The 14,967-nt window shown below is 40.3% G+C and overlaps 1 protein-coding gene across 4 annotated transcripts; it reads right to left on the bottom strand.

Moving 5' to 3' along the window:
• Window positions 1–4,320: 4,320 nt before the first annotated feature.
• On the bottom strand, window positions 4,321–14,521 carry rbm14b (RNA binding motif protein 14b). 4 transcript variants are annotated; one of them, XR_001638425.1, is made up of 6 exons: window positions 14,337–14,509; window positions 11,753–12,105; window positions 10,190–11,183; window positions 8,845–9,057; window positions 6,932–7,011; window positions 4,321–6,514 (listed from the first exon to the last, which is right to left on the bottom strand). XR_001638425.1 is itself a non-coding variant. In XM_016538076.1 (5 exons), the coding sequence occupies exons 2-5, from the start codon at window positions 12,099–12,101 to the stop codon at window positions 7,002–7,004; spliced, it is 1,566 nt and encodes a 521-aa protein (XP_016393562.1). In that variant the 5' UTR covers window positions 12,102–12,105; window positions 14,337–14,509; the 3' UTR covers window positions 4,321–7,001. The 4 variants fall into 4 exon arrangements, 3 of the variants coding, with proteins under 3 accessions (XP_016393562.1, XP_016393563.1, XP_016393561.1); XM_016538076.1 differs by having other exon boundaries at window positions 4,321–7,011; XM_016538077.1 differs by lacking the exon at window positions 8,845–9,057 and having other exon boundaries at window positions 4,321–7,011; window positions 14,337–14,521.
• Window positions 14,522–14,967: the final 446 nt, after the last annotated feature.

The raw sequence follows: 14,967 nt of genomic DNA, 5'->3' as shown, positions 1-14,967 counted from the left end.
TTGCATATGGGCACACACACACACACACACACACACACACACACACACAGTCCCTGTAGAGACCAGAGACCACATTACAGCTTATTCTTAAAACATCACACTCAAGCCTTACAAAAAGCACAGTAGGGGTACCATGGTACGTAATGGTATTAGATGGCTATATTATGGTACCGTATGATTAACCTACTTATATTCCACAGAATCTACAAGGTAATGAAAGGTATTTTAAACAACACCCTGGTAATGCACAAATGAAAGTGTCTGTAAAAACCCATAGTATTACCATTTTCGTAAGTGAAGCAAATGTTGATATATAACTGCATATACGCAAAGCTAAACACACAAATTTCCGAACACCTGAACACACACACATAAAGCTGTCGTGAGGCCTGTGTGTCCCTCTGGTAGTTTATAGTCGCTGCCCTACATGGCCACAGCTTCTGGAATAGCAACTGCCATCTGATCTGACCACACAATCTCTCGCCCGCTTGTTCACTCGCTCTCTGAAACACTTTCTCTCTGTGAGAATAATGCAAAAATAAGAAATGACACTAATACACAATAGCACCTGAAACTCGTCAAAAATGAGTCTAAATCTGTCTTTTTCAACAAATGATTAAAAGAAGTGCTTAGCCTTTGAAATATGCAAATTAAGATCAAAGTTAAAAAAAACGATAAATGTGATTGATATTTTCTAGCCACACACAGATGAGACTTTTATAGACATTTTAAAAGATTATACAAGGTAAATGTAAAGCAAATTGATTGAAACTTTTTGAAACACAATTTAAGAAACAATGAAAATGATTTTTAAAAAAAACAGCATACACAAAGTAATTGTATTAGTAAAATGATCCCTTTTATATGTTTTATATGTTTGACTCTTCACATACTGTAAATAAATCCAGTTATACGAGAGGTCGTTACATACCACAGCACAAAACACATCCCACTTCACAAAATCTCACAATACTGAGAATCTAAAATATTATCTTAAATATAGGGGTCATTTTCAGAAAATGCATAAAATATTTTAGGAAAATGATATTTAAGTATTCATAGGACTCAGGAGATATGCATATATAAGAAGTTATAAATAAATAAAAGATTATTGAAAAACAAAACACTATTTAAGTCTTTCTACGTCAAAATTTCATGTTTAATTCAATGCATTACTTGCCATTTCTTTTATTTAAAGAAATTACAATTATTTCTGTAATTTACTAGCGCAATTTCTGAATGAAAATTGTTTTCACACTAAATTTGTTTTAGCGCAGGCAGTGAAAGCTTGATATTTTCATGTCAACCTACATCCAATTTAGGCAAAAGCCATTAAAAACAATTCAAATGATAGAAAATCCATTAAAATGTAGTAGTGACGAATGGTGATATGCAAATTGGCTCATATTTCCCTGAAAACACATTTAAAAATAAAATAGTTTTGCTAAATGTCCTGTAAATCATACAGCGAGTCATGAAGAAAAAGACTAATTGTGCAAAGTCGAGTCAAACAGATTTCTACGCAAATGTCGACAATCTAAATCTGATCTAAACGCAAAGTGTGCCAATGAATTTTGGCATTGAGAACGACTGCCATGTCCTCTTGATATCTAAGCCTTGACCAATAGATCAGTTCACACTCAGAAGCAACGGAAACATTGTAACTCAACTCAGCGACAGAAGTAGAAGCGGCCCTCACAAAAAATGACTGGCAGAAAGAAGCAACTTCACACCACAGAGAACAGACGTCAACTTAATTTGATCAGCGATGACTTTTCCCACATGAATAACCGTTTGTTAGCAAATAAGGATCTTGAGCAGACTTGCGTAAAGGGTATTTATATCTCCCTGTTTTATAGTGTGACTAGAATCTCGTCTCGCTGTGTTGTATGTGTGGGTATTGTTTACATCTTGATGCAAGTAAAAAATCATTTCAAGGTCACGGTAATGTGTGTATATATAGAAACTTCTGCCCTCCAAACAGCAGCAAAATATTTTTCTTAGAGTCTTAAAATTGACATACGTTTACACTTTTTTAATGATATTAATCAATCACTTCATATATTTGCTCTGAAATTTGTTACAATGTTTCTTTTCAGTCAGTGGAACTGTAATTTGTATTTTCCACTAAATGAAAACAAGAATATACAATGACATTTTTTTATGTACCGATATCAATAACAATAAAAGGTCATTATCAACATTAATGCCATTTTTGTTGCACGGAAGTGTCTTAAAATGTAAGATGCCATGTGAGGACTTCGAGTAAATAAATCTATAGTAGCTAATCATCCCATATAAACTCATATCGTTCAGAGACTTAACTGGACAAATGAAACTCAAGCCATGACACTCAAAATGTTGCTATATTTCCAACAAAACAATCGCAAATATAAATTTTTACTATTGTCCTGTCCTATAGGCAAAAAAACAAAAACCAATGCAAATTCACAAGTTGCCACAACATCAATCTTTCAAGAAATTCCTAGGTAAATATAGCAAGGATGGGTATAAAACTTAACATCGAAGTTGATGGTTTAGCTACATTAGCAATAGCTTAGCTGCAGCAACAACAACAAACTGATGTCTTAAAACGCAGAAGATCGCATTGAAATGTTTCACTATTTGTAATAAAATTTATATTTTTTGATTTGGGAGATTTCCAATATCTCTATACTCCTCTAGGTGGCAGCACTAAGACTCTTTCCACTGATTTATTCGTTCTGTCATAGATACTAAAGCAGCCATTAGGCTAGCGGGCAGCATGATATCAGCTATTTTAAGCCAGATTGTGAGAGAATTTAAACTCAGAATTTACTAGTCAACAGCACAGCGATGCTCAGAAACGATTTATCTATTTTCTGCTGCCTTTTGACAGATATCAGATGAAACAGGATGTTGACAATCACTTTATTACTGGTACTTCTGTATAAGAGCACAGTGGAGCTAGAACAGGTGCAGAACCTCCACCCCCAAGCAAAAATGAAAAGGAGAAAAAAAAAAACAGGATTTCATTAAAGCAGTTTGAGTAGTTTTAGTTTCGTTATTTTTTGACCATATTGTAATAAATATGGTAGTGACTATAGAATTTTAGCTAAAGGTTACCACAGTAAATGTATGTAATGGGTAAAATTAAAAAACATTTAACATGGTAGCCATCATTTACTCCAAAACTACAACATGTATAACTACTATTTGCATACAGTGATACAAACTGTATTTAAAAAAACTAAGAATTTTAATTTTTAGTTATCGAAATAACTAGCAACCATTGAATTTTGGTGGAATCTTGCCAAGTAATATAACACAAATACAAAAAAAATTAAATAAATCTTGCCCCCTCAAAGTGACTTGATTGTGTGGCAGTGATGTTCAGCATAGACATATGAACATACCTTTCTCTGCTGTTTCTCCCAGGCAGGGTCCAGCAGAAGGTCCCTGTCCCAGTCGTCCTCCTGAGTCATGTAGTCTTCCGTAGACATCATGTAGGTGTTATACTGCACCTGCGTCTCAATAACAGTCGTCATCTTTTACACTTTTCCCGCTAACTCTTAATATTAGAAGTTACGTGCCTTGCACTCTAGATCGTGAACTCTAAATCCTGTCCGTGCGTTAGAGGAGAACACCCGCTCAGTGCGTACGTGTATGACCGTGGAGGAAGAGGCCAGACTCCACTCGTCCGAGGTGCCTTTGTGGAGGTGCGAGCAGAACTTCTGCTGCCCAGTGCTCCTGTCCTGGTCAAAAGTAGCACACGTGACTGCACCCCAATAAATAAGAGATCTGGTTGTGTGGGTGTTGGGTTATGCTACCTAAAAGGTGTGAGAGGCGGGTCACACTGTGCACTGGGGCCAATAACTGGTAGCTCTTTTAGAGTAGGACAGGGAATTATCTCATACACGCCTCCTGGTGCCCTCCACTTTGCTAACACCTGTTGTCCTTGGCAGTAGTCTATATCTACTTACCCAAGCAGCAGTTCTGGGGCCAGTTGAAACGACAACCAGCTGACTGCTATGGATTGAAAATAGGTGCACAAGCAGATCCCAGGCCTGTTAAAATCCCTGACTGTCTCTCTCCCTCTTAATAATAATGCCTGTAACATCTCTATACATGCAATGCTTACTACACACAATAGTGCTTCTTTTATATTTAAAACAAATAGAGACAAGTCTGTTACAAGAAAGATAGAAGACCCATTTCAAGAAAAAAAAAGTCTTATGGAAAAATGTAAAATATTATTTAAGAATACAACATTAAGAGATTGAGTGTATGCAATAATTTACTTATTAAAAAAAAGAAAATCATTCTTACTTTAAATTGATGACAAGTAAATGAGCACAACATAGCGTATTCTGTCATAGTTCTAGTTTATTGCAGTAAGCATGCGATGCCAAACAGTGTTCATGCAGAAGCTGGTGTAGGAGAGTACACTTTACCAGTCGCAAGGTTTTTGCAATATACACACATTAACAAAGCATGCATATATTCATTAGAAGGTGATAAAAACATTACGACCAGCTCACATCCTATCCTGCAAATTATTCTCGTTTCATACATGAATTATAAAAAATTATGCACTTTGACTTTCAAAAGTACTGGAGTAGGCTTTTCACTCAGTAGGGGATATCCTTATAAAGAATCAGAGAGAAAAAAAAAGGAAAATTAAAAACAATAAAATACTGAAGTTTTCTAAATATAATAGGATTCAAACAAGAGAGGTTGTGTTATTGTTATTGTCCAGTTTAAACAAGAAGGTCGACGATATCTAGAGAGGAAGTGGACAGAAAGAGCGTATCATCTAGATTCAAAGAGACTTAAGCTGGAAGAGCAAGTTTGAGAAGGAGGTAAGTGATTTGTTTACGAACCAAGAACCATGTTTAAGAACCAAAATTCTGAATAGAAGGCTCTTCTCAAAAACCAGTGATAATTATCTGCCGCAGACACCTGTCATCATTAACGGATGCTACGGACATCATGGAAATATCTGCAAGCCAAAGATCTTAATACCGCTAACATTGGGAGTACCAGCTACTACTCTGTCTCTGGCATAAGTGACATCTTATTTCAGGTAACGGACAGTTCCTTTTCCTCCAGAATAAGATCTAAAACTGAGGTCATCTTGTCCTTTTCCCCTCATTCCTACAGGCAAAGTTAAACAGACACTATAGACAAGAAGCAATGCAGATGTGTGTGACAATGTATGGGAAGATGCTACATCATCATCATCAGAAAAAATCAAGAACAGCACCTTCTAGTGAAATAAGCCACACTTCACTACCATGCTCCCTCTGGAGGAAAGGTCCTGTAAGTATCCCTCCGGCAGCTCAGGTTCAGCAGTCTTTTTTTTCCCCAGCTGAAGCTGCTTGTTTTCTAGGACATTCCTCTACCGGCTATGTATTTTAACCAGGTAGGTGATCTAAATCTGTGCCACCTACTTATACATTCAGCTATTTCAAACACAAACATTATAACAAACTCTCATTTGAACAGGTAACACAAGGTAGCTTTCAGATTAACTCCTAAAATAGAATGTCTTTTCATCTGACAAACAAAAACCAAATTTGGTAACTGTTTGGTATGACTATAACTAAGCTTCTGCTCAAGAATTGTTGTCAATTTAGGAAACAAAAGCATACGTTTATGATAAGAATGCCTTGTTGGTTTACGGTGGAGCAGCGCATCACAGTCAAGCACTGCTTGATAATGGTTTCCAGTGTCACTGAGCCCAAATGAGAGTCTTGCGAATAAAATTTTGGCCAGTGTCTCAGGTCCAGTCACAGAGCTTTTGCGGATGCGTTCAAGCAGTGGTTAACACTGAACAAACGTAACAACTAGCACTGTGGATACGACGAGGGCGGCGGTGAGCTGGGCGTTAACGGCGAGTAGACTCGAGGAAGCCTGGGGGCAAGGGTTAAATCAAATAAACAAACAAAAAAAAGGCACATGGAGAGGGGGGGCCAGGTGAGGTCGACGATACTGACGCACAATCACTCACCTTTGTCACACACCTTTATCAGCCACCCTTGCAAACTTGTTTTGACACTCATTTTACGCAGTCTTTCAATCATTGACCAGCAATCCCACTCATTTAATTGCTTACGGACACATTATCACCACACTCTCTCCGAAGCTAAACCAACACATCAGTTATAGGAGCACCAAGCACCCACCCATTACCGAGACACACTAACCACAGAAGCAGTAAACGGTTACCCCCGCCGGCCCCCTTTTGGCAGTGACAGAGTAGCATAACACTGGTGTTTAGAGAACCAATTGGCTATGGCAGTGGTGACGAGAAGTGAGGAATCTACAAGAGGGGTGGGGTGGTGGTGAGGAGAAATAGAGCGGATACACGGTCAGGCGCAAATGCTATCGGGGAGGACGACAGGTAGAAAGGGGGCGAGGCACAGTGCGTTTACCTGTATGGAGTGAAAGAGAGTTTCCCGTACACTGCGCGACGCTAACTTTCTTCCCCCCAAACCAGCTCTGCGTTTGGTGTCCACATTTCCATAGGGACCTAGTTCAGTTGGAACAGTCACATCAGAAATCTTTGTTTTTGGGGGTGAAAACAAGAAAACAAAAAAAAAAAGAAGCATGCACAATGGAAGCAGAAGTGAGCGAAGCCTTGTGGGAGAGATCTTGAATTTACAATTGCAGCCCCATCACGTACAACTAAAGGAAATGCAAAAAGGTTTTACAGTGTGGATGCCTCCTGACACTCACACATAAACATGTTTTACAATATACTTGCATCATAAAAGCATGTCAAGGATAGTCATCATTGAAGCACACTCCAGTTAAAGAAGCTGCATGGGGACTATGGGTGGTTAAAAAGTACCAAAAGCTGGGTTGAAGATTTTGCTGCTCCTGGGGAAGGGGTTTGGTATGGTGTGTGCAGCTGTGGGGTATAGAGTGGGGTTGCCCCTAGACTTACCCCATCCATAGAGACAGGGGTGAGATTGGGATCAGTCTCTAGTCCTTTAGCTTCTTTTCAGGGCTCCGATTCATACGAGTCTGGCCGTTTCACAAAGGAAAAACAATCATGAAACATCAAAAGGCAAGAACAGCTAAAGCTCCAAGCAAAAGCTCTTGAGTTCCCTCTTTAAATGATCAGGCAGGCTCTTTATTTGAAGGCTTGTTATAGTCGTAAAGATCATGTACAGATCTTTAAAGTCTTCTCTTCTGAGAACACTTGCGGCAAGAATAGTTACCGTGATAGAAACTACAAACATGAATGTCGATGCAAAATGTTTTCTAAGGTCACATTCACATTCACACACTGGCATCCTCAGCACATAGGTGCGAACAGGGGCATGGTAAATGAATTAAATACTGTCACTAAATGAGAGGCAGATGCAAAGAGAGTTGGAGAGAGATGCAGTGAGGGTCATCTATGGAGTTGCAGCAGCGAAATGAGCAGGAAGACTGAAAGAAACTGATATGAATCTCCCAATTCATTTAATCCAAAATCACAGCACCACAGAATATACAGCACTTTCGTGTAGCCTTAATCCAGTTTCACTCTATAAGACTACAGATTAAAAAAACAAAAATAGCAAAACTTTAATACATTTCACTACTAAGGCATAAGAATCGTAGGCCACTCATGATTTTGGCTGTTTTTCTAGAAAAAAAGAATTGGCTATAAACAATCACTGCGAAAAAGCCACAAGAACATGTTCTCTCTCTTGCAGCTGTAAACAAAAGTTAAAAATTAAAAGTAGTACGTCTCTTTAAATGGATAATTGAGTCCCTTATCACTGTTTATAAAAACACGACAGCGTTAATAAAAGACACTTTACAAAAACAGATTCTACAATGCATCCTGGCAGTTAAGTTGGCGAGCTCAGAGACGCTCCCGTAAGACAGATCCCAGCAAAAGCTGACTAGCTACACCTTCCTCTGATTGGTTGCTTCCCATACATCACCATATCTATGGAAGTAGCTACATTAAAGTTGGAGGGGAGAGAAGTCACAGTGTCTTTCAGCTTTCAGGATGGGTGGACAGGGATGGAAGGGTGGGGTTAAAGGTCATCACTAAAGTTTCTCCCTTCTGAGGTGTAAGGGAAGCGTATGTATGTGCGTGTGGATCGAGGTCGCTTCCCTGTGCACGTGTACACGTGTGCGTTCCTGTCGTGACAACCAATGGAAAGCATACACGCTACACCACAGTCCCAGAGAAAAACAAGAAACACACACACAAAGACACGTAAAATACTGTCCAACCCTGGTCCTACACTTCACACACCTTTGGAGTAAACATACATTCAACTTATTTCAACATTTTTGTAATGCATCGAAATCTAAATGTCTTAACTATATGAATGCGTAAACTGGTTAAGTTCATATAACTAATCAAGCAGTATTTAAAAATATCAAGTCCAGTATTCATTCATAAACTACAAACACTTAGGAATATAAAAATTAAAAAGCATCGTGGCTAGTGCCTAATCTACTCTTAAAAACTAATTGGCAAAAGATTGAAGGTTTCTTTAAACAGACAATGTGTTACATTGGTTACGTGTGCAGGAATGAGAGCATGCAGTTTTCCCTTTTCAGGCCTGACTACACTGGGTGTGTGTGTGAGATCAGAACCAAGGTTAGAGAATCTAGTCTGTAGTTAAAACCGACACAGCCACCGTCTTAAACCCAAGCACGCACACGTCATAAACATACACCTGTGGCTTCTTTCTGACACACACACACACACACGCAGCACAAGGAAAGGAGAGGCAGAGAGGACGTGGAGCACACTAGCGGAAGGGTGTTTCAGGGGTGTGTAGGGCGAGTTCGGGGCGGCGGAGGAGGGGCTCCTTGTGCGACGGCGGAATCGGCGGTGGCTCATACACGCGGGGTGTTGCCATGGCGATGGCGGCAGGCACGGGGGCGGCGGGCAGCACTGGCCTGAGGGAGTCGAGCGTCGCCACCGGCTGAGTAGGCACACCAGACAGAGTCTGCAGTGCGGTCATCGCTGCGAGGTGGTTGGGGGACGGATACGCGTACTGGTACTGTGGATACTGCTGCAGCTGCAGGTACTGCTGGTAGTATTCCGCGTAGTACCTGGGAGAAATGGAGGAGAGGAAACACACATGCACATCCACGCAGACAGGGAAAGAGAGACAGAAATCACACAGACATGCATATACAGACGTATATATATATATATATATATATATATATATATACACACACACACACCATTGGACAGGGAGAGAAACACAAACACAGAAACACATTTACACGCAAACACACATACACACATCCCCGCCACTGTAAATCGGTAATAAAACTGCCAACTTTTGAAAATTGACAAACTTCTGCTGTAATCATGTACTGTGTCCAGGGCCGGATTTTGCTCACTCGTCCAGGGGGGACCAAACACAATGAAGAGATATATAACATTTTTTATATGCTATGGCCTATCTACAACAGTAATTTTTTATGTACGGAAATCACACAATCTTTCTCCCGTTCTCTCGTACACAGACGCACACACGCGGAGATGCGAACAGAAACTTGTTCTCAGCGCTGCCCTGCGAATTTATCAATAAAATAGTTTTGCAGCTGAAAAGCTACATGACATTTCTTAGTAGCGAGGTTCTTGAAGCAGTTCAACTTAAAGATTTGTTATTAGTAGACGCTGCTTAATCTCTCTCTCTAATAACTGCATTAGCCTGGATATCAGTGGCTCAAGCCTCTGTTATTAGCTCTAAAATGACGTTTTGGAATTTGCTATGGAAGGTTTGGGATGAGGTGCGTAAGAAATTAGTTCAACACACACGAGATTTCAGGACGGAAACATGACAAATGTCTTGAAATAAATCATCTGAACTATGTCTTGAGGTGTGGATGTTACTCCAGGCCATTAAAATTATTTGAGAAATAATGCACTAATGCAATTATATGCAATAATGCGTGATGTGGCCACGATGCCGGAGCCTATTAATAGAACGGTCTTTCTCCGTTCTCAAATTAAGAACTACATTCGATCTTTATTGACTGAACACAAGTGCTTATTGCAATAGAAAACACTGTAACGGTTTCCACTGATTGTGAAATATTTTTGTTTTGCTGGGGTGGTAATATTATATATTACTAGGGAAGGGGGGGAGGGCAAAAATTTGTTTTGCCTATGTCACGATAAGAGGTAAATCCGGCCCTGATTGTGTCTCTTTTACTGCAATCAACTCACCTGGCTACAGCGTCATCCTCCTGTGCAGCGGCTTCCTCTCGACCCGCAGGTGTAGGCAACAAGGCTCTGCGCTTGGCCCTCTGGTACATAAATGGTTTCATAACAGGGTCTGGCAGCAGCGGGGCAGATCTTCTTAGCGGACTCCGGTCCCTCTCTCCAGACTTTGAGCAAGCCTGTTGCTGTTCAGCTAGAACTTGCTGTCCTTGTGCAAAGTAGTGCGCCCTTGCTGCCTCAAAGATAGCTGCTGGGTCAGCTGCCCCAAAACCCCCGTAGGCCGGGGAAGCGGTGTAGAGAGCTGGTGCTACTGTATAAGCTTGGTTAACCGCAGCAGCGGTCGGTACCTCCATGCCGTGCGCTGCAGCTAGGAACACTGGATTCGCTACAGCGGACGTGTAAACTTGTGGACTGTATGCAGCAGCGGCAGCTGCGACTGCTCCATTTGTCACCTGCCCATAGAGAGCTGGGTTAATGGAGCCGTACACCTGTGTGGCAGCTGCAGCAGCACCAGAGTTGAGTGCCTGATTTGCAACTGTCCCACCGTAGAGCTGATTGGAAACCGTCCCGTACAATTGACTAGCTAGTGCACCGTACACAGCTGGCGCCACGGCGGTCCCTCCTTCCGCCCTCGCACCAGCAGCTGTAAGTCCAGTCAAAGCAGCATATGTGGGGTCAAAAGTTGAGGTGTTGTACACAGAATTGTGGACACTCTGTTGAACCTGCAGTGGAAGGCCAGCCGCTGCAGCGGCGGCGGCGGCTAACACGGCCGCTTGGCTCTGGTACTGCTCTAGGGTGGGTTTACCAGCTGGGCATTCACCTGCATAATGGCCCTGTTTTCCGCAACAGACACACGGGATTTTCCCAGTCGGAGCCTGCTTACTTGGCTGAACTTTGGACAGCTCCACGGAGAGCGGTCGTCCTTTGAAGGAGGTCCCATGCAAAGCCTCAATTGCCTGCAGCGCATCCTCCTTGTTCTCCATGTGGACAAAGGCATAACCTTCACAAGAACACAACTTTATTATTATGGGGTCCCGCAAGTAAATGTTAGAACAGTGCAGAACCGTGTGGTACCCTGCATGAGCTCTAACACCCAGTTTAAATTAAGAGTAGCCAACCTCACCCTGGAGAGCTAACTTGGTTTTATTGTGCGCTCATGATTTTTCTAGAGTATCTTTTGCTGCTGAATTATCCTCTAACCTAGTTTATAATAGTATTTTTGGCATAGATTGTGATTTTATATATTTTCCATTTGTTATTTTTCATTCAAATGAAGTTGTCTATATTTAGCAGATTGTGTTTAACACACAAAAGAGTGATGATCAGATTAACACAGAAGTATAGAAATTCTACATTGATAAAAAAAAAACATATCGGACTCATCGCACTCATATCGGATCTGTAGATATTCCGAATTTTTGGTATCGGATCGAGTTGTTTCTGAAAAAATGGTATCACTGCATTTCTAGTTTGATTAGTGTTAAAGCTAAACTGCAGGATGGTAGCCCTCCAGGAGCAGGGCTGGCTACTTTTGCGTTAAGTTTCGGCAGCGACTTAATAATCTCTTACCTTTCACCTTATCACACTCCAAAACTTTGCCAAAGGTCTGAAACAGCTCCCGAAGATCTTCTGTGGTGCACATACTACTCAGATTACCCACAAACACCTTTGTCGAGTGGAGCGGGCGTCCTCGGGACTCCTCAACCACAAGGTTGCGTCCTTTGAACTCTCGGCCATTGAGCTCCTGGATGGCACGCTCAGCAGCGCCCTCTCCTTGCAAGTGTACAAAAGCAAACTGTCTCAAGACGCTGCAGCTAACCACCTGGCCATACGACTCAAAGATGGCTGACAGTTCTTCTTGCGTGGTTTCCAGGGCCAGATTCCCTACGAAGAGCTTAACCGTGTGGCCCTTATCCATAGTGCTGAAATGAGTGAAAGATGTTATTTTAATAACTGACATATCAGACAAGGACATATAAATGTGTACGTACAATTTGAAAAGTGAAGCGTACACAATTACAGGGGCGTATGGCATATTTGCGTATGGCAGAATCTAGCAGTTAATCAGCCAGAGACTCACCACGCCTTCAAAACAATCCAACCGAGGTGCATAGACCAAAAAAGTTTCCCAAAAACTAAAATATTGGAAAAAAAGTCCGCACACTCTCAAAAATCAAAAAGTCACAAGCGAGATGAAAGCAGTGCAAGCAATTTACTGAAAAAAAAAACAAGGCAAATGTTTCGGTCACATGTTGACCATTTTCAATGCCAAGCTAACAATTTTTTCAAAATTAGATTCAAATCAAAAACTTTTTTGGGGTTGTTGTTGTTTTTTGAGAGCGTGCAGACTTTTTCCAAGTATTTTACTTTTTGAGAATATAGCAGTTGTCATACACTAGCATTAAGAGTTCAGACAAAATATTGTGATGATGCTCGTTAAAAATAATCCACATATTTTTAGGAGAACAGACCTGAACATTGCTATGTCGAGGTTCCTAATAACGACAATTTATGGCTCATCTGTCACGATAAGCATTGCTGTTATGATAACGGTGACTTCTCAGATTGGATCCTGCTTCAAGATTGTGGTTAGCGCAGTTTTTACCTGTGTTTTGGTCATTAAAATGATTCTTTTATTATTTTAACAACGTAGAAATCATAATGGCAGTTTTTTTAAAAACCATATAATGTATGCATTATTGCAAAAGTAATTCTTAATCATTTTCTCTGTGTGGAGTGTGCACTGTCGCAGTTTGTTGCATCTATTATCGCACGTCTTTTAATACTGTAAAGCTGCTTTGACACAATCTGTATTGTAAAAAGCGCTATATAAATAATAGTGACTTCACTACACTTGACTTATGCAATAAGGTAAGACATACTGTGTGTTTTTATAATGCTGTTCACTCTGAATTTAATTAATAGTGCATCATGTTTAGGTAATGTGGGTTTATAATTCAGAAATGTTGTTGTTGTCCATGTTTGTCCCCCTACAGGGAATTAAACCCTAGGTTTTTGTGAAATGTATACAATTCTCTTACAAAAATGTGGCTGTACCATGGTACAATTATAGCATCAGATATTAAATATTATCCGATCACAGTACTATAGTACTCTGAAGCATAGTGAATAAATAGTGATATTTATCGTACTCAGGTGATTCATGCAGTACCAAGGTACCATGGTTTACACACAGTGCCCGCCCAAAATAACAACAGTACCATTGTTTTGTACTTTTTCGTTAGTTTTATGTCCCATTAATTGGGAAGAGAAATACATTTACACATGCAGGGCGAGGTAATAACAGTTTGGACCCAAATTGGACCCTAGTAAAAACAACACATTGTCTTAATTATAAGTTGTTTTATGTGTGACAAACATTTTTTATAGTTTTTCATAACTATATACATATCACGCCTCATTAAACTTAGTCCTATCACATTAACAACGTAAAAACAAATTATGCAGCACACGAAAAACATCAAGCAAACATGTATTCTGCATAGATCAAATGAATTAGCTGCAGGCACAAAGCCATAGCAATCTAGTGACGCAGTGCACGCAGAGTAAACACGTTCACTTCCTCAATGTAGAGCTCACGGAACGAACACACACACACACACACACACACACACACAAACGTCTCTTTAGATGATAACGGTTTAATTGCAACCCTGAAAACCGCGTAAACCCCATTTAAACGACCGCTCGGACGAAATGTGTGAGAAACGCCGACTCGCAGTTCTCTTTATAGCGCTTAGGCTTCAACAGGAGTAGCGCGTGCCGAGTGATTTACTGAATGTAACATTTCTGACACCAAATGTTTACAAAACACTCCAGAACGCTTCCGTCATCGACACCACCAACGTCCGCTATGTAGTTTTGTATATTCATTACATACATGTGCGTATTTGTTATTCATTCTTTCCAGCTGAAATCTCTAGATGACTCATTTTGTAGGGATTTTTTTTTTTTCGGGTGTCCCCGAGCTCGCGCCCCAAACCCTTTGCGTTTCTCTATAAATCACACCGCGAGCTCGTCTATATCATGCCGCTTTGCATCGGCCGTCGTTAACTACTGATCCTATATGATAAATTAAGGAATTACTTAAAACATAAACATGTATAGAGAGGAAAAGAATCTCCCATCTTACCTAAGCGGTGCGGGGTTTCAAAATGGTCGGTTCACTTCCGTTCTTTAGAATCGCTCTCATTCTTCAGCAGTGGGGACTGAACGCATGCTGATGCATTCACTAACACACACACACACACACACAGAGAGAGAGACCGGGTACTGTGTGCATCTGCATTGCTTGCACACCATGCATCATTTAGTTTTTTACTTGTTAAACAGGAATCTAGCAAAACTTAACTGAAAGCAAAGAGAGACCTTGCAAAAAATGCGTTAAATGCGCCACAGATCTTCAGTTGTTTTCAGTTCTTTTTTGTTAAATTAATTTGATATGCATGCATTGCAAGCAACTTTGTTTTTTTTTTTTGTTTTTTTAGAAAGTCAGATATAAATATGTGACCCTGGAGCACAAAACCAGTCATAATGGTCAATTTCTCGAAATTGAGATTTATACATCATCTGAAAGCTGAATAAATAAGTTTTCCATTGATGTATGGTTTGTTAGGATAGAACAATATTTGGCCGAGATACAACTATTTGAAAATCTGGAATCTGAGGGTGCAAAACAAAATCAATATATTGAGAAAATCGCTTTTAAAGTTGTCCAAATTAAGTTCTTAGCAATGCATATTACTAATCAAAAATGAAGTTTT

The sequence above is a fragment of the Sinocyclocheilus rhinocerous genome, unplaced genomic scaffold (assembly GCF_001515625.1).
Source record: "Sinocyclocheilus rhinocerous isolate Xijiao unplaced genomic scaffold, SAMN03320098_v1.1 scaffold1900, whole genome shotgun sequence".
Taxonomy (NCBI): Eukaryota; Metazoa; Chordata; class Actinopteri; order Cypriniformes; family Cyprinidae; genus Sinocyclocheilus; species Sinocyclocheilus rhinocerous.
Note: the sequence above shows the minus strand (reverse complement) of the source record. Positions and strands in the feature narration are given on the sequence as shown.